The following is a 19789-nucleotide window of genomic DNA, read 5'->3' as shown; positions in this document are numbered from 1 at the left end:
ATGGCTTACCCGGCTGCATCACAGAGGCCATCTTTAACGACATGTATTATGGATTTAAAATGTTATATAGGCCGGCGCCGTGGCTCAACAGGCTAATCCTCCACCTTGCGGCGCCGGCACAGGCACACCGGGTTCTAGTCCCGGTCGGGGCGCTGGATTCTGTCCCGGTTGCCCCTCTTCCAGGCCAGCTCTCTGCTGTGGCCAGGGAGTGCAGTGAAGGATGGCCCAGGTCCTTGGGCCCTGCACCCGCATGGGAGACCAGGATAAGCACCTGGTTCCTGGCTTCGGATCAGCGCGGTGAGCCAGCCGCGGTGGCCATTGGAGGGTGAACCAATGGCAAAAAGGAAGACCTTTCTCTCTGTCTCTCTCTCTCTCTTTCACTGTCCACTCTGCCTGTCAAAAAAAAATGTTATATGTTGTCCAATCTAGTGCTGGAGCATTTTATCACAAAGAGATAATGATGAGAATGTGCAAACATTTAGCTGTCACAGCATGGGTTATGATTGTGAAAACTTAGGGATAATTTAAAAGTCCAAAAAGAGGATGTTAGTTTAAAAATTATGATATCCTCTTCAAAATGGCAGCATAGAAGAATGTTTTATGCCACAGTTCATAGTATTGAGTGAAACAAGCACATTGCAGAGAAGCGTAACCCATTTTTTTGTTCGTATGAAAAATGCCCGTCAGGAAATACATCTACCTGTTGTTATTTTTGCTTGTCTTTGGGTAGGAAAATCATGGGGAACTTCTTCCTGCTTTTCAGTTTTTGATCCATACTTCCTAAACAACCTGTACGTCTCATGTGATTGCAAAGGAAACAGTAGCAGGTACATATTCTAAACACACTGACTGCATTTCCAGTATTTCCTTATGATAAACATTGTCCAATTTCTTTTAGCCTACTTCCTTTCCCCTTTAGAGCTGGTGTGGCATTAGCAAGGCTACCTGCTGGGATTCCAAGGTCTATCACATAGTCTGGGAGGCTCCTACCATGTCCAAATGTCCAATAGCTATTAGGAGATGAGGCCATAAAAAGAAGTGTTTATGTAATTAAAGATATGAGTATTCTGCGTTTGTAAAAGATGTAGATATTTTAGCTTAGAATTAAAGGCATGTAACAAGGTTAATTAGCAATGCTTCAAATTATAGACTACTGCTGTTTCTTACAACTAACCATCAGTTAGCTATGCTAATGAGAAAAGCAGGAAATGGTTGCAGGGGAAAATGAAATCAGCAGGAAAAAAACAACTCAGTTTAGTCCCATTTTAGGTTAAGTCATCAGGTGTCAAAACTGACCAGAATGATGTATCGGTAATAATTGTAGTCTCTTTTTGAAAAGATGGGTAGTAACAAAAAAGTGACGTCGACTCCTTGTCTTTTCCTTTTGCAGATTGTCCTTCAGAGAAGCCATACCCGAGTAACATGACCGAAAAATGAGCAGCAGGAGACTTAGAGACAAAAGGCTGCTCCGTGGTTCTAATATAATCCCTAGGGGAGCTTTTAAAAACATACCAATGTGAAGACCTCACTTCAAACCATTTAAATCAGAATTTCTATGGAAGGGACTAAGCTAATCTATAAACTGCCTAATGGATTGTAAGTTGATTCCGGCTGCTTTCTGTGTTACTCTGTTTTTTAATTTTTATTATTATTACTTTAACAAAATGCCTGGAGTTGGTTAATTTTATTTTAAAAAGAGGTTGATTTAACTGGGAGGTTCAGGTGTGCCCATCAGGTGACATTCTTCCTGCTAGCAGAGTCTCAAGGTGGTGCAGGGTGTCATATGGGAAGAGAGAGGGAGCGCGTGTGGGTCTGTGTATGTGTCTGTCTGTGCCTGTGTCTTCTGGCCTCTCTTCATTCTTATAAAACCACCAGTAGTCAATCATGGGGTCTCCATCTCAATGACCTTTCTAAATCTTTATCACCTTCTACAGCCTGCCTTCCCACACTATAGATTAAATGTCCAGTCTCTCAATATCTCCTAATGGGGATTAAATTCCAGCGTGAGCCCCTGGAGGGCACACCCAAGCCGTATCTAAACCATAGCACTGAGAATTTGCTCTGCTCTGAGCCCTCTGGTTGGACAGTAGGAGTCTCCAGTAAATCAGCTGATGGTGATTCTCCAACACTACCCCTTCACCCGCAGGGTAGAGAATCTCCCCAGTGAGACGGTCTCACAGGCATTTCCTGTTGATGCAGTGTCTCAACACTCCTTCCCACAGGCTGACTGCTCTGCCAAGCTTTGGATGACTTTCATCAATGGAACACTCTGCTAGGTGAGAAAATGCAGTTTACCTTCACAGTATCTTCTCAGTACCACCAAAGATACTCGAGCACAAAGAAGAGAACAAATCATTGAAATTTGATGGCACCCTTTCCCTCTTCTCCTCCTGTGCTTTTCTGCAATTTTTGTAGCCAGCACTTTCCCCAACAGTGGTAATATTGTTTGGAAATTGGGGCTCCCCAGTGAGCTCCAGATGCCAGGCCCCTGGAAATTGTCTCAAGTTCCATTTTTCTCCAGTCCTGAGTTGAAAGAACTTCCTGTAACTAAGCTACCCTTCTTCTTTCCCTAGAACTCACTTGCACAACTTTAACAAATTATAATAGGGGCTGATGCTGTGGCATAGTGGGTAAAGTTGCTGCCTGCAGTGCTGGCATCCCATATGGGCACCAGTTCGAGTCCCAGCTGCTACTCTTCTGATCCAGCTCTCTGCCATGGCCTGGGGAAGCAGTGGAAGATGGCCCAAGTCCTTGGGCCCCTGTACCTGCGTGGGAGAATCTGAAGAAGCTCCTGGCTCCTGGCTTTGGATCAGTGCAGCTCCGGCCATTGTGGCCCTCTGGGGAATGAACCAGCATGTCTGCTCAACATGGCAACCAGTGGTCTCCCAGAGCCTCACAGGATAACCAGGTACCGGGCCCCTTTCCTCTCCTCCTGCTGTGCCTTTCTGCAGTTTCTGTACTCAGCACTTTTCACTAGCGGTGATCTAGTTGTTCCTCACTTATCCTAAGTGATGCTCCTCAAAGATCCTGGAGGTTGTTTCACACCTTCCAAGTATGTGTCAATGGAAGACTCATCACTTAAGCGACCACGTACCCTGAGTGTTCACTGTGTGTACTGAGCTAGGGTGTTTTCACGAATTCTTTCCTGTAACTTCTCAGAAAACAATACAAGGCAAAAGCTGTTCTTCTCATTTTACAGTCAGAGAAAGTGAGGCTGCTTTTGGGTAACTTGTCCAGCATCACATGGCTTATAAAGAAAAAGTTGGGCCCTGAAACAGAGCTGTTTTCTTCTAAACCATTCTTTTCATTATTATTAACTGAAGTCCATATTTACTCAAATGTTATTAATTTTTACCTAACATCCTTTTTCAGTTCCAGGACCCCACCTAGGATAAGTTACCTCTTACCTTTTGTCTATGATGGTTTCTCAGACTTTCCTTGCTTTTCTCTAAATCACTTTTTTTTCAATACGGTCACCACTCATCACTCACAACACCACCAACACCACAGCAGCTATTACGCATTGTGTATTGCTGCCCTGATGCTCACAGCAACCGTACAAAACACATAGTACAATCCTCGTCTTATAGACGGGAAACCACAGCTCAGAGGGGTGCAAATGTGTGGTCCAGGCCACAAAGCCAGTCAGTGGCAGGGCAGAGATCCTGACCAGAACTGTCAACGTGAGTGCCGTGCTTGTCTTAGTACTCTTTTAGATGTCTATTCCTGTGTGCTTTTAACAAATAGTGCCACTGTCAGACTACCTTAAAGAAGATCTGTATCTGTTCCAACTGCCAAGCTCCTTGTGTAGCTTCCCCAATGAGAGTTCCTTAGGCTGTGGTCAGAGCCATCCATGGAATTCATTCACTCTTTCACGAGGCATCCAGGTGCATTTTGAACAGCTCCAGTCATTAGGGAGCTCTGGGCTCCTTCAGATGGGTTCTGTGCATTGGCCTCAGTGTGGCTCTTAGGAGCCCAACACAGTCGCCCAAGCCCTTTCTCTAAGAACTCAGCAGTCTCCATGTTTTCCTGACTCTCCTCCTGGCAGAGTGTGGCTTGGTGTGCATTTCTCTGTGCTGCCTAAACCGCAGTAAATCCCAGAATCTGTGCACTTCAGGGCCTGATAGTGTATTAAAGTGCAGCAACGTGCATGTCCTAAACCCTCAGGGTTCAATGATGGCAGTTAACCTGGTCACCTGGCCTCCCCTCACCTAAATCACCAGCTCCAAAGAACCCTAACGCCGACACCTCTTCCAACCCTTTAAACAGGCCGGTTCTCTCTAGAAAACCCCTGTAGTCAAGCATAAAGGGGATTTTTCTCTGAGTCTGATGAGTTGAAGGGCAAAGGCAACACCGGAGACAGCTCCTTCCTCCAGGCTGAGACAGCTGGGCCTCGGAGTTGCTCAGCGAGCAGGGCGGGGCCAGGACTGCTGAGCACTGCCCGCCCACAACAGGTGCCAGTGGCTCCACAGAGCAGAAGCAGCGAGGGCGCCTCGCAATACCCTAGGGAGTCGCGACCAAAGCCGTCCAGGTCCCTGCGCACCGAGCCGGGCTTCAAGCTCAGCACCATGGACAGCAGCAGCAAGCTGATTCAGGGGCGCTGGGACGCTGCGGGTTTCTGGCAAGTCTGGCACCGCTTGGACACAGAGGGTGAGTACAGCCAACCACCTGCTCACGCAGTGTAGACTTAGAGTTTCCCCGCCCTGCAGGTAAGGCTGTGCACCTGCTGTAATAAGGCAGTGTACCTGATGGGGTACTTTGAAGACGTTTGCTGCATGCTTGGAAACTTAGGAAGCATAGGGTCGTGTGTGTAATTCTGTGCTGTAGATAGACTGAGGAGTGTTATATATATTCCAAGATTATGGGCTGAGACTCAGCTGTCCAGCATCAGCGTTCTCTAAATTCGTTCGTTTTTATTCAGTAAATTTGTTGTACATGAATTTCATTAACTTTCAGAATGATTCTCCCCCCACCCTGAAAAAAGCTACTTGAAAATAAAGTGGAACTACTTACCATAAGAAAACATCTAAAACGTGTTTTAACCCTGCAAACTAGAATCCAATAGTTATGTCTGATAAGTTTTTTCCAAGCCTCCCAAATCCTTGTATGGAATTCTGCTCTAAAGCTCATGTTTATTCATTAGTTAAAATTCATGTATTAATAGCTTTCCTTTCTGAAATGTTAATATAAATGAGCTTAAAGCACTCACTCTGGAATGTGTATTTACTGTTCAAATCCACCTCTTGGTAGCTGGAATAGCATAAAATAGCATTCATGAGGATTTTATAAACTTTGAAATTAAAAACAAATATAGATAAACATTAAATGTTATATATTATTCTATACAATTCTATTGTTTACCCTCATCTGCTTGCATTTAGAAAAAGGTTACATAGAAGAGAAGGAACTTGATGCTTTCTTTCACCACATGCTGAAGAAATTGGGTACTGATGTAAGTACTTCTCCACTGAACATTTCTTTATGAAATCCAAGCAGCTAAGTCTTATGTTGATATGTACTTTTAGGTTCCATATGACCTCTTTGCTTCCTTGTATACATGCAATTTTTCTCCCTCTCCTAGCAACGTGGAGGGATTAGTCAGGTTTTAGAAAAGGAACAACTGTGGCATTAGATACGCCGGTCACTGACTTTTATTGTGACATCTGTCCTGATTTTGGACTCAGTGCTGTTTTGAACTTCTCCTTGGTAATGCCCCTGCTAATGGATTTAAGCCTGGAGATAGGGTAGCTCACTTTGATCAAAACATCAAAAAGATGGAAAAGATGCTAAGCTAAGAGCTTTAAGGTTCTAGGAGTTCAGTGCATTTGATTCTCCTTTGATGGTAAACTACAAATAACCCTGTTGAAATCATTTTTCCATTATTTATTTTACAAGAAGAGGTTAAAGATGTTCAGGGAGTGATTAAACCAGAAAGTGACCAATATAGCCACAGCCCAGATATAAATGTAAACCAATCTGTCCAGTGTTCATGTTCCAGGTAGTAAATCTGCCTTGAGAGAGGTATGTTACCTCTGGAAGGTCCCTGCACCAAAGCAGAGGGAAAGCCGACATAGTGGCATGAGCCTGGGAGGCTGTCGAAAGCCCCCTCAGGGCATCCATGACTCAGGCGAGCTCTGCAGACAGGTGCATTGAAATGCATTGTGGAGATAGTTTATTCTGAGACTTCATTTACCATAAGAATATTGAAGTATGCCACATTCTCATATAAGAGCCCAGTGAGAGTCACAGGGAGTGGTTAGAATGGAGGAGGCACAGGCAAGGTGTGGGGGCCAAGAAACCAGCTCTTGTTCTCCCTGTCACCTGCCTCTCACACTTTGTTTTTACGTCTGTCTCACTCATTTTTCCACTCTTGTCTTTTCATCTGTGTTCTACAGCTCTTACTTCTCATTGTCTCTTGCCTTTCTGAACCTTCTGTGTATCATCTTTCTCTGATCATTTTCTTACCTCTTTCTCCATCTAACTCTGTTTCCCTCTCCTATCTCCATTCTGTTTCTCAAAGCTCTCTTGTTCTGCCTCTCCTTGGGTCTTTGATTTCTTTTATCCTCTCTATTTCTTATCTCTCTGTCCCATTTCTCTTTTTGACTTTTAATTCTTTTCTCTTATTAGGAACTCCCAGCCCCAGTCCCCTGGCTCTCTGTGGATGTTGCATTTCTCTATATAGATCTTTCTCCATCTGCCTCCCTACCTTCACCCTGCCCTGTGTAGCCTGTAAGTTGAAGGGAGTGGTAGGAGAAGGGTGAAGACACAAGTCCCTTCTTTCCTTGGGTCAGACCTTTGCATATTCTTCCTTTTATTCTTCATTTCTGCACTTGCATCAGCTACGGAGTGGAGCTGAGGCAGCCTCCCCTACGTGAGGCTTCTGTTTTCAGTCTTGCCACCCAGTATCAAAGACCAGCAGCCTGTGGTAGAACCCCCACCTTTGCCCACTGTCTCCCACTTGGGCCTGCGAATGACAGCCCAGGCACCTGTGAGTCGGATGCCATTTTTGTCAACCATGGACAAGGGTATTTGAGGAAAGTAAAATGAGGAAGGGGAAGTCATTCAAAGCTTGGAGTAAGCTGGGTGGTCAACTCCTAATGTGAAAGCGCAGAGACTTGCACCTTCACGTTCTTTCCCAGGGTTCGTTGTTTTGGTGACTTACAGAAAAGGAGGAGAAAAATTGCTTCCTCTGAAAGTTTATTGTGTCTTATTTCTGGGCATGGGAGAGAGTGGCTACTGAAACACAAGGGCTCGCTCCCGGTTGAGGACACTGTGAGCCATGTTGCCGTTAGTGAGGGGGAGGGGGCACGTTCTTTCTTGCTGCCAGCTGCCCTCATCTCCAGCCCTCCATCAGATCTGGCCCGTGGTGCTAACCCTCTCACACGGGGACCCAAAGCCGACAATGACTGGGCCACAGTTGCAGAGCTGTGCTCACTGTAGGTGCCCTGTGGCTGGAAAGAGGGCTGGGATCTTCGGGTTTTTTAGACTGGTGCAAATCAAGCTTTGTTGTGCCAAAGAATGCACAGTGCAAATGCACATTTGTTAGAATGCAGACCCCTGGGTCCCATCCCATGAGTATTTAAGTACATTTAAAAATTTTTTAAATGATGCTGGTGCCCATTCCCAATGCCGAGGCATGACTCTGGGGAGGATGGTTCCAGGGCCCTTCTCTGGGCACTGCAAACTACCCAGACAATGACAATCAAGCAAACTCTAATTCTGGGCCTTTTGCCTGACGAGCAGTGAGTAGACCATAGGAAAATCATTGGCCTGTGATGCCTGCTGGGTGATACTCAGCAGGTGCAGACGCTGGCAGCAGGGAGTTCCTCTCAGGCTTGCAGCCCCGGGCTGGGCTTTAGGACAGGTAAGCAGTTCTTGAGAGGCCTGAGTAGCTCTAACCTCCGTCAGTGATTAATAGGCCACAGAGACCTCAAAAGAAGGAATTCTGAATTTCTGACAGCAGTCAGCTCCATGCCAGAGAGCAATCAGCCTGCTTGCAATTACCAGCTCCTTCTAGCCACTGAGGGGGCCAACTCAAGGGAACAATCAGCCACTGTTGCCATGACTCCCCAACCCTTTTCTCTGTGCGTGCTGAGAACTGGCCTCCAGATTGAGCTAGCCCATGTACGGGGGGTACCATGTCCTGAACCTTGTTCCTTGCTTGGGTGATTTAAGAGCCCTGGAGTCTCTGGCCACAACAGAGGGAGCCATGGGCTCTTTCATGGTGAGTGCAGGGAGAGCCATGGACTTTGGGGTTAGAGTCTGAGATGACAAAAGTCCAGGCTCAGTGCCCTCAAACTAAAGATGGCATGTGCAACCTGGCCACCACTTCTTTAGCTTCACGTTTGTCTACTTTGAAATCTAATTTTCCATCAGCTTGGCCCAAGTCAGTTACCTACTTTGGGAATGCCTAGCCCACCATAAAGAATCATTTATTCCTTCAACAGATACTGTGTTCCAGAGTAAAGGAAGCAATTGATGCCCTGGCATTGTTCTTAATCTAAAAGGTCAAGTTGAAATTTGCAGGGGAGGGCAACCCAGTGCAGAGACAGGAATGCAATGCTTATGTCCTAGCTCTGCACCTGTATTTGTGTGGCATCAGCATGCCATTTAAACTCCCTGGGTTTCAATTTTCTTATTCATAAAGTGGAGATGATTATGTGTTTCTCTGCCTGTTTCACAATGAAAGCCAATGAGATGATACAAGTGAAAAGTACTTTTCAGTTGTAGACACTTTCACGGTATGCGTGTTCTTATGGGGATAAGATGACTTTGTGAGTCCTTAGTTTTCCCATTGTTTGCTCTGGACTCTCTCACTTCAATTCCACCAGCAGTTTATCCCACACAGGATACTTGGAGGCTACTTTCTTAGACAGAGGAGAGAATTTAAGATCTAAAAAACACGTGTTTCAGTGGGATTTCGAACTTGTGAGAGCAACTTTTCCAAGCAAGGGTTGCCCTTGGAGGATGCCGTAAATCACATCTCACAGTGAAGAAGCTCTCTGAGAGATACCATAGACAACACACTGTCACTCCAGCACCTGTGACACTTGCCTAGTCTCAGACATGGGATCCAGGCATGATTTTCCATGTCTTCACTTCAGGATTTTATTCCAAACCATACATTTCATTTGGTGTGTGTTCACTTAGGAAGGCAGCCATTTTTCTTTTTAACAAGGCTCTTGACTATTCTGTTTATAATCATCAAATGAATGCATTTGGTTGATGTATTTGCAGAGTCAATCTGTCTCAAGTCCTCTTACTTTAATCACCCTGCATTTCTAAATACATCCGTACAGCAGATGGCCTTGGTATGGCCAGAATACACAAATCCATGTGATTAATATATCGTCTCAGTCACCAGTGCTGGTGGTTCGGGTTTGCTCATCCCTCCCTCATTTTAAATAGCTATACGTTTGTCTCATTTTTACTCCCTATTTACAAAAATTGTCATTCCCTTTTTACACATTCACTGTGGTTTGCTCCAAATAAAACTCATTCCTTACTTCTTAGTATCCACTTTTGGGGATGTTACAAGCCATTAAGTCAATCGGCTCTTTGCATTGCATACACTTAATCCATTTATTGTGGTCTAATCCCCTCCTGCAGAAGGTAATGAGTGAATAAAGAGGAGGTGCTGTTCTGTTATTACACTGGCTGGCAAAATTTGTGTGTGACTGGACAGGGAAGAGACAAAACTATTGGCTGACATGAAATTGGCAGCACCCTGTATTTCTGATATTCACACCAATCATGGAAGTATGGAAAGTCAGATAGTATTTGGAGACCCAATAGTCAGATTAGCTCGGAGCATATATCCCACCTCATTATTATAACCCAACATCAAATATTTATTGTACTCTTTCCTCCTGTAATTAGTTAGGGAGTCAGGATCAGAGTCAGCAGCCAGGATCCTGCAGGAATTCTCTGGAACTTCCCCCATATAAAGTTGCTATTGGTGACCAGGATGGTCTTTGGTTCTCCAATAATTATCTTCCAATCTTTCATAGTTTTATAATATTTAAAGCATCCTGTCATCTACCTGCCAGAACCTATCATGAATAAATTCTGAAGAAAGTCACCAAGTTCTCCTTGCATAGTGTTTGAAACGTTACTTACTGAAAACCACAAGTGTCGGTCTTTATTAACTCTGCTAGATGTTGTCTGCCTCATATGAAGCAACAGCCAGCTGTGGTGGGAAGCGCACGGAATCAGATAGCAAAGGTGCTAGTGTTAGTCATGTTCTGTCAATGTCCAGCTGTGTGCGATTCACCCTTCTGGCCAGTTTCCTTGTGGGCAAATGGAAGAACAGTGTCTGATCCTTAGAAAACGATGCCTAGTGTCCCCTGATTCTGTTCTTCACTCGTTTGCTTCCAGATCGCCAAGACTGATCTGAAGGAAGCATATGCTTTCAGTGACAGAGCGGCAGTAGATACGTGATTGTGAATAGGATAGGTCCGCATCCAGAAGGTAGAGGGTCTCTGTTCTAGGTTCCTACTAGACTTTCCATTCCCTGGACAACGTTCAGTAATGAAAAGGTCAGACAGAGAATGCCCACCTATGGAGAAAAGGGCTCAGCTGACAGTCCATCCAGGTCAGGACTAAAAAAAAAAAAAAAACAAAAAACAAAAACAAAAAAAAAAAAAAACAAAAAAAAACTGACACAGTTACACAACTAGTAGTGGGAAAATGTAAAGGAGAATTTCCATGCAAGAGGCAGGACCACATAGATAGCAGATTGCTCCTATCTCCCAGGGCTGTAGTGAAGATTCTGTGGGGCCACATTGTTAAAAGTCCTGGCTGAAATGCTCATCTGCTGCCTGACATTCCAAACATGGTTATTCATCTACCCTGCCTTCCTCTTAGGAGCTAGATGCAGGGGGCCGTTGATCCTCTCCCATTCTTCCCTTCCCACCTCTCTGCACTTTCACGGGAGCCCTTGAGGAAAAGGCCTCAGGGGAAGAAGGTGAAGTCTTCTACCAGCCTGTGATGCAGGACAAGGACCAGGCTTATCACATCAGGGACCACAGTTGTCTGACCCTTGGAAGGGGCTCAGTAGAAAGCAGTCTGTCTGGAGTTTTAACGCAGGGGCACATGTCGTGGTGAACTAAAATGTTTTAAGGATCATGTTCTACTTCCACTTTGCTTATGGCCTTGTCTGTGGTCAGAGTTTGTGAACTCAAGAGGCTTCCGTTGCCTTGGCAGCTCATGACAAGAGCCTTGGGTGATTACTGACATCATAAATAAGAGTGTCAATTGTTAAATCAACAACAGGAGTCACTGTGCACCTGCTCCCCATGTAGGATCTCTGTCCTTAATGTGTTGTACTATGAAAATTAACGGTAAAAATAGTCTTCAAACAGTACTTTATACTTTGTGTGTCTGTGTGGGTACAATCTGTTGAAATCTTTACTTAGTATATACTAAGTTGATCTTCTGCTTATAAAGATAATTAAAAATGAATCTTAATGAAGAATGAGATGGGAGAGGGAGTAGGAGATGGGATGGTTTGTGGATGGGAGAGTGGTTATGGGGGAAAAACTGCTATAATCCAAAAGTTGTACTTTTGAAATTTATATTTATTAAATAAAAATTTTCTTAAAAAAAGGATCATGTTCTAGAAACAACTGGAAAGTAGCCCAGGTTGTTCTGGCACATTCCTCCTTACCTCAGGATGTTACATTCCTAGGATATTCCTTAGTTATCCTTGAGAACTACACATGACAAGGGAAGAAGAAGTGGCTCAGTCTAAGTCCACTCAGATGGATGATGCATCCGGAGAGTCATGCGCAAGGTCAGAGTCACCCCTCCCCCAGCACCAGCAGGATACTTGTCAGTCAGCAAGGCCACCTCTTCTCAGCCCTTCTGACTCACAGAGTGCTTGGGACAGGGACAGGGTATTAGAATGCATTTAGCATGAGTTTTAGAAAGTCTGGTGGAATGTGGTGCTATTTGGAAATATCTATGCCTTTCAACCCCTACATCAGAATCCAATCATCATCAGTCATATGTGTGTGTGTGTGTGTGTATGAATGACCTAATATAAATGTATGTGTATATATATGTACACACACACATATATGACCTTTCCTGTACTAACCCTGAAATCTACTAAAGAAGACAATTGCACATGTTTGTGCAAGTAGGATGTGACATCTTTGGTAACTCAACAATTAATTTATTACTTTGTTTCACTTTTTAAGTATTTCATTGTGTTAACTATTTTTTCCTCAGATAATACAAGGGGATGATTAAGAGAATGAGCTACAGTAAACTGGGGGTCCACAGGAACTAGAGTCTCCATTTAAAAAAAATCAAAATTTCTTGAGTTTTGGGGGAGAACATATGAATATTAATTTTAATGCAATCTTCTGTCAACACCAATTAAATAATAATGTTGGAATTCCTTCTTCCAGAAGAACTAGTCTCTGAGCTGCTTTTCATCTGTGGTTTAGTAAGTCACTAACCATGTATTTTTACCTAATCTAGAGTCTTCTAATGGTGGGTTGCTCCAGAAATCTCTTACTGCCTCTCTTCTACAAGGTACTATCACTCCAAATGGCCAAGGAACCTACTATCCAGGAAAGAATAATACAACTATTCGGCTGTAGGCTTTGAGCTCTTCTGGGGACTGCAGTAGCTTTGACATGATTGTGTTGGCCTATTGCAGGGTGCACTCCTGGAGGAGAGTGTGCAGCAGGCGAAGCAGCAGTTTATGGGCGCGCGAGACGGCTGTCAGGATGGCCGCGTGCCGATGAAAGAGGTACCTTGGGGCTGGGGCTTTCTCCTCTGTTTCTTTCCTGACTTGACATTCTCAGGTTGTAATTTCCTTTGAAAGACAATGACAATCTTGTATGAAATGAGAAATGAACATTTTCTGCAAGGCTTTTGGCCTAGATAGCATTTTTGAAGCAATCACTTCTCTGTAACAAAGAGCGAGTGATTGTTCATCATTTTATTGAGGTCAGTTGATACTTTCACCTACTTTGTACTTGGAAATTGAGATGACAGAGGCCTTTCGGTTACTCAATCCGGCATCTGTCTATCTCTTCATATAGTTTCCTGTTCAAATGGAACCTTGGTATAAGGAAGAACTTAGGATAAGTGAGTTTAAACCCCAATTATGTTAATAGGACAGGATAATCTGTTTTTATAAAAAGCAGACATGTTTTCCAGGAGCCTGTGTTTGCAGAAAGCAAACAAATCAAATTGTAGGTTTATGACTGTAGCTGTGTTTGACACTTTTGCTCAAAGGCAAAAAGTGTGTAGGTAACCAGACCTTCACATTATGATTGATGGAAACACCATCAATGGAAAAGTTAAGTGTAAGAATCAAGGTGATGCCCCAGAAAAGTCTTCACAACTACACGTTCACGTTCATCTCCTCCCAGGCCCCAGAACAGAGCGCAGCACATGGTGGTGCCTTGTAAGCATTTGGTGATGCAGTTAAGGAAGGAGTGAAGCATGGTAACTGAGGACTGTGTTCTTATTTTACTAATAGTAGGCAGAGATTCCTGAACAGGTGGCCATCACTTTGTCCTGGAGTCCCACAGATGAGTGTCACTGGGCTCTTGTTTGTAGGGAGGTGGGTGGTGGGGAGCGGAGTCATTCCCAGGGCTCCCTAAAGCACAAAGGCTTGTGAATCTGAGGAGCAGTAAGGCTGTGTTTCCCTTGATTCTCCTGCTGTACCACGGTCTGTGTTACTCCATTTAAAAATCAGCCCACCTGACGCGTTGCAGATGTTGGATCCGAAAGCAAATTGGGGAAGAGGTCACAGCTGAGTGCTAAAGTGAGGTTTGGGGATTATCTGTGCATTTGATTTGTCCAAGGGCCTAGGATAAATGAACTACATTTTAATTGTGTTGGTTAGCCCATGCTTCCTTTATATGGAAAAAACGCTGCTTGGTCCTGAAAAGCAGAGCCCAGTTCTAGATGACTTTGTAAGGGCTGAAGGAGAAAGTATAAAGTCACCGTGATGGAAAGGTTAGGACTCCTTGGCCTCCAAGCCTCCATTTCATCATTTTCACCAACATGGCAGTTGCCATCCATTGGCTGTTTAATACAGGCCAGGTTCTTGGCTGCGGTTTATAATATCAGCTCATTGTACTGTTGTCTTCTTGCAAGCACCAGGGCTTCCGTATTACTATCCCCATTTTGCAAATGAGAAAATGGCAGCACAGAGATGAGAGTTACACTGTCCAAGATCAAATAATTGCCAAGCAACGGGGAAGGAGTTTCCTTCCAGTCTAGAGCCTGTCACTTACACACAGGGGAGGTTCTACTTATCCAGGAGGATTGGGGTGAGAATTTAATGAGATGATAAATGCAATGCACATTGCCAGTGCCGGCCCCACAGTAGGGCATCCATAGCTATTAGATATCATTACCAGACATGTCCCAATTAGAGAATGGGAATGGGAGTGTGAGCTATTCCTGCTAAAACCCACCAAGAGTATTTTCTCTGGATTCACTCTGGTGTTATACAAGATGCTGGACAGCCTCTCATTTTTAGAAGAAATGGCCATGGTTTAGGGGAAAATTTAAAAGAAGACAGTGTACATCGCCATACCTGTCTGTGTGCAAAAACCTATAATCTGTAGGGAAGAATATATTGTCTGTGTTCACAGAGTGAGTGAACATATTAGTGCTTATAGAGAAAGCTGGATGGTGGAATTAGTCATATTTGAACCAACTATTGTAGTGTCAGGTAGACACTAATAATGTACACGATTGTACATTACAGCTAACACTGAAGGATCTAGCTGGAAAGTGGTCATTTCTTCTTTTGCACACGGCACTGGGATTCTTTGTATATTCATCTCACCAGCAAAGCATAGTGATTAAAAGTATGCATTTGATTCCACCATGTCTTAACTACATACCTTTGACAAGTTCTTTATCTCTGTATAACCCAGATTCTGTAATTAGAAAATAATAACAGTGGTGGTGTGTATCTTACAAGTGCTTGTTTGCATTAAATGAGTTAGCACTATGTAAGCATTCAGAGAAATGTCTGGTACTATTTGCTACTTTTAATTTCTGTAAGTATAGATTTAAGTTAATTTACTATTAAATGCTCTTATTTTATGAGTAGTGCCTGTAGCACATTAAGTGCTAAACACACTTACTATTGCTGTTATTTATATTTTGGATTGTATACTCCTGGAGGGCAGATGTCCTTGTAGGAGTGTGACACTTTTCAAAAGAATTGGTGTATCGTGAATGACAGTCGAGGGCACAGAACCAGTAGTTGGGTGCTCTACCCTGAGAGATCCAAGCCTTTCTGCCCTGTATCCCCTCTGCCCTATAGTACATTCATGCTGCTCACCCAAGGAGCATTTCGCAAATGGACACTGGCCAGTGTCCCAGACTACTCTTCTTCTGTTCCTCTAGCTTGCCAGAATGTTCTTGTCTGAGGATGAAAACTTCCTTCTGCTCTTTCGTTGGGAAACTCCCTTGGACAGCAGCGTGGAGTTTATGCAGGTGAGTGTTTGTTGGCTATCTATGGAGAAGGCAGTCTGAGAGGAGAATGGGATGCTAGCCACCTGTTGCGGCTGCCCCAGTCCCCTGCCACCAGTCCCAGGGGAGGGCCATACAGGAGGGCAGGACCAAGCAAAAAAGCCCTTAGTGGTGAGCTGGGTCTGTGACCCCAAACCCCATGTGCTCTCTCAGTGCTGGCCTTGGCTGCTTCTGAGCTCTCAAACCTCGTTAGCCTGGGCAGGAAGCACAGTCAAGGGCCAGGCTGGTGCGCTGGAGAGGAATAGTAGGCTGGGGAGGACAGAAGCCTGGGGCCTATGAGCCTAGAAATGCCTGCCCCAGTCTAAAGCCTACAGCCTTGTAGCACTCCTGCGAAATGTTGTCTTTTGACATGGTTGTCTAGAAATCTGGACATGTGTGAAACTACCTGTTTTCAATGTTGGCAATTAATTGTTTTGAAGGCCCAGTGCGGTCAGAATATAACTTTAATCAGAGTGCCGATTCAGCCATCTGTTTGCTGCCATTGGGCTTAAACAGAATCTAAAGGCAGAATCAGTGGCCCCTCTAGTCACTTTCCCACTAGGCCACACCCTTCCCATTCCCTATTACCACCCTGTTGGCAAAAAGGACCAGGGTTTCTCTGAGGCCATAGCAGCAGGTTCAGTGCACCACTGTATCCAGGGCCCTGCTGCTGCAACAGTTGCTACCTCCCCATTTAGGAGATGATAACTTAGTATCCTTTTGCACTATGTAGTTTAACTTCATATAAAGCTGGGCAAGCACATACATAGGTAATACACAAAAGACATTTGAATGGACCACAATTATGCACCATTAGCCCAAGAAAAGCAAAATCAAAGGGCTGACATTTTTTTTTTTTTTTTGAAACGACGTGATGGAGATCTGTAAGGGAATCCACTAAAACATGTGCCAGCAAGGAAACCCTGAGATCACCACTGTTGCTCAGTGTGTAGGTGTGCTCTGCGGAATAGTTTTATTGGAAATGATTTTGAAGAATTAAATCAGGCTTCCTTAAAATTTAATTATCCATAGTTAATTTTTTTAAAAAAAATGCTTTACCCTTTGATTTAATAGTTTTACTTCTGCAGACATCTGTCTCATCGATAAGAGTTGTAGATCAAAGTTTTCTGTACAGGATGTTCATTCAATGTTATACTATTACCTGTAGTTCACATTGGAAATAGCATAAATGTCTATCAGTGAGGGAAAAGCCAGATAAATTGTGATATCTTAATGGGACTCATTCCCCTACAAGTACTTATGCACACAGCAATCTGCCAGACAGTGTTCCAGTTCATGGACACTCATTTGAGAAAAATCCTATGGTGGAACTAAAGATCGGGTTGTTAAGCAAGATTTAATGATCTGGAAGAAATGCAGTATAATGTTAAGAGACATTGTTGTATATGCAATGTGATCTTAGTTTTGTTTAAAAAATTATTTACTCTAACATTTACATAAGTAAGATAGTTAATGCATACAAGACAAATATGGGTTGTCTGTAAGTGGTAGGATTTTTTTTTTTAAGATTATTTATTTGAAAGGCAGAGTTACAGAGAGAGGGAGAGATAGAGATATTCCATCCACTGGTTCACTCCCCAGATGGCTGCAATGGCCAGGGCTGGGCCAGGCCAAAGCCAGGAGCCAGGAGCTTCATCTGAGTCTGCCATGAGGGTGCAGGGACCCAAGTACTGGGGCCATCTTGTGCTGCTTTCCCAAGCACATTAGCAGGGAGCTGGATCTGAAGTGGAGCAGCCTGGACTCAAACTGGTACCCACATGGGATGCCAGCATCATAGGTGGTGGCTTAATCTGTGGTGCCACAACGCCGGCCCCAAGTGCTAGGATTTTATGGTTGCATATTGTTTATGCTTTTTTATTTCCCAACTGTGTAGAATCATAATTATAATTATTTAGCAGATATTTAAATGATATTTTCAAAAATGATTTTGTGTTTTAAAATGCTCACAGAAAAGTTGTAATGAAAATAGTAAGTAGACCAACATGTGTATCAAAAATACGATGACCTCCACTGCAGTTTTGTTGTGTGTATAATCAAAACTTGATGGAAAGGTACACATAGAAGCAATAAGTAACTTTCTCTGGGGCTGGAATTTCTAGACATTATAAATTTCTTTTTTTCCCATTTATTTTGTACAATGAACATAACTCACATTTATAATCCAAAAATGAATTAAACTGTGTAGTCTTAAGTAATATTAAGATGTAGGAAAAGGAAATGCCACTAAGAAGTTTTCCTATCAGTTTTAAAAAAACATATTCTAGGGCCGGCGCCGTGGCTTAACAGGCTAATCCTCCGCCTTGCGGCGCCGGCACACCGGGTTCTAGTCCCGGTCGGGGCGCCGGATTCTATCCCGGTTGCCCCTCTTCCAGGCCAGCTCTCTGCTATGGCCCGGGAAGGCAGTGGAGGATGGCCCAGGCCCTTGGGCCCTGCACCCGTATGGGAGACCAGGAGAAGCACCTGGCTCCTGGCTTCGGATCAGCGCGATATGCCAACCTCAGCGGCCATTGGAGGGTGAACCAACGGCAAAAGGAAGACCTTTCTCTCTGTCTCTCTCTCTCTCACTATCCACTCTGCCTGTCAAAAAATAAAAAAATGAAAAAATAAAAAAAAATACATATGCTAGTACTTTAGTTCTCTCCCTTTGAATCTATCAGTCTATAGCATATTGAATAAGCGCAAATTTTTCCCTTCTCTGCCCATTTTTTTAAAAGCCACTGGATATTTTTATTCATTTTTTAAAAGAAATGAAATTTGTTAAGACCCATTATAACCTACATATTCTAAGAGTCTAACATTATATCCTATCTATTGTAAGAGAGTCTAAGTTAACCCTGAGCAACAAGGCTGACCGCATGCCATTGTTCTCCAGGATATTAGTTCGATCTTGTTATTGACTCCACAAATCCTGTGCAGTCACAATCTGTTTCAGTTTGCCTGCATTTACCATTGTCCTTGTTTGCCTTTCCTTTCTGTTTCTTAGATTTCTTTCTTCCTAGAGCATTCTGTTGGTAATACTCTCCGCTCCTATTTGTCAGACAATGCCTGTACTCTGCCTTCCTTTTTTAAAAAAGATAGACAAGCTGAATATTCCCATAAAAACACTTGCCTCTAATGGTTCAGCCGCATCAAGACTGGAACGTAGCTAGACAATGCTTCCTGAACGGTAGGAAAAAGTATCTGCGTTTTTATTATTATTTGAAACACTCAGAGTTTTCGTATATTCCCACAATGAGAGAATATAAATCACCTTTAACTCCCTGACTCTGTAAGCGTACATGCACTCAGATGTACGTGACACGCGCGGCAGGAGGGGTTTCTGAACTCTTCTCACTAAATGTCAGCCTCAGTGTCCTGTTGCCAGTCATCCCTGCAGGGGCTCTCGCCAGGGTCCTGATCTGTGGTCTAGAATTAAGGTCCCTGCAGTTGGTAACATAGACAGTGCATTTAGGATCCCAGGGAATTCTGCCAACTACAAAATATATTTAGTACACTTTTCATTTTGAACAGCAGTTAGGGAGCTTACCAGTTGATGTGTGTTGGCCCATGGAATCATCAGAGGTGGTTAGAAAGACAACATTTATGAAAGGAAGCATTTAAATGGTTTCCTCAAAGGTTCTAACCCTCGCAGGATTCCAGTTAAGTAACTGTGCCTGTGGCTGGTTGGTTGCTGGCCTCTAACCGAGGAGAGAGAGAGGTGGTCACTGGCAATTATCAGAGGGGTTTCACACTCCCACCCAGATCCGAGGATGCACAGGCATAATTCCTTAGGGAACTTTTCTACAGTGTCATTTTTAACAAAGGATTTATTTATTTATTTACTTATTTGAAAGGCACAGTTACAGAGAGACAGAGGGAGAGACACACACACAGAGGTCTTCTACCCACTGGTTCACTCCCCAAATGGCTGCAACAGCCAGGACTGGACCAGGCCAAAGTCAGGAGCCTGGAGCTTCCTCCGGGTTTCCCACATGGGTACAGAGACCCAAGCATTTGGGCCATCTTCCACTGATTTCCCAGGCACATTAGTAGGGAGCTGGATCAGAAGCAGAGCAGCCGGGACTTGAACTGACGCCTATAAGGGACATCAGTGTTGCAGACGGCAGCTTAACCTGCTGTGTCACAGCACTGGTTCCTCTACAGTGTAATTTTAATGTTTTTAGTTCACCCATTCAATTAGGCATTGCCATCTGGAATTTTAGTTTTAAGCAGGCTCTTCGGCCTGATTTCCTGCCTTGTGCAGGTTCCAGGATTGTTCCTGTCTACCACA

The 19789-nt window shown here is 43.8% G+C and overlaps 1 protein-coding gene across 1 annotated transcript in view; it reads left to right on the top strand.

Moving 5' to 3' along the window:
* The first annotated feature begins 4568 nt into the window (after positions 1-4568).
* Positions 4569-19789, top strand: part of SCGN (secretagogin, EF-hand calcium binding protein) — a 54393-nt gene continuing 39172 nt past the window's right edge. The window contains exons 1-4 of the mRNA XM_062187358.1: positions 4569-4650; positions 5382-5452; positions 12671-12763; positions 15394-15483. Coding sequence (XP_062043342.1) covers positions 4569-4650; positions 5382-5452; positions 12671-12763; positions 15394-15483 — 336 coding nt within the window. The remainder of the gene's footprint in view (positions 4651-5381; positions 5453-12670; positions 12764-15393; positions 15484-19789) is intronic.

Source organism: Lepus europaeus, chromosome 3, assembly GCF_033115175.1.
Source record: "Lepus europaeus isolate LE1 chromosome 3, mLepTim1.pri, whole genome shotgun sequence".
Taxonomy (NCBI): domain Eukaryota; kingdom Metazoa; phylum Chordata; class Mammalia; order Lagomorpha; family Leporidae; genus Lepus; species Lepus europaeus.
The sequence above is the reverse complement of the archived record's forward strand: the minus strand, read 5'-3'. Positions and strand labels throughout refer to the sequence as shown.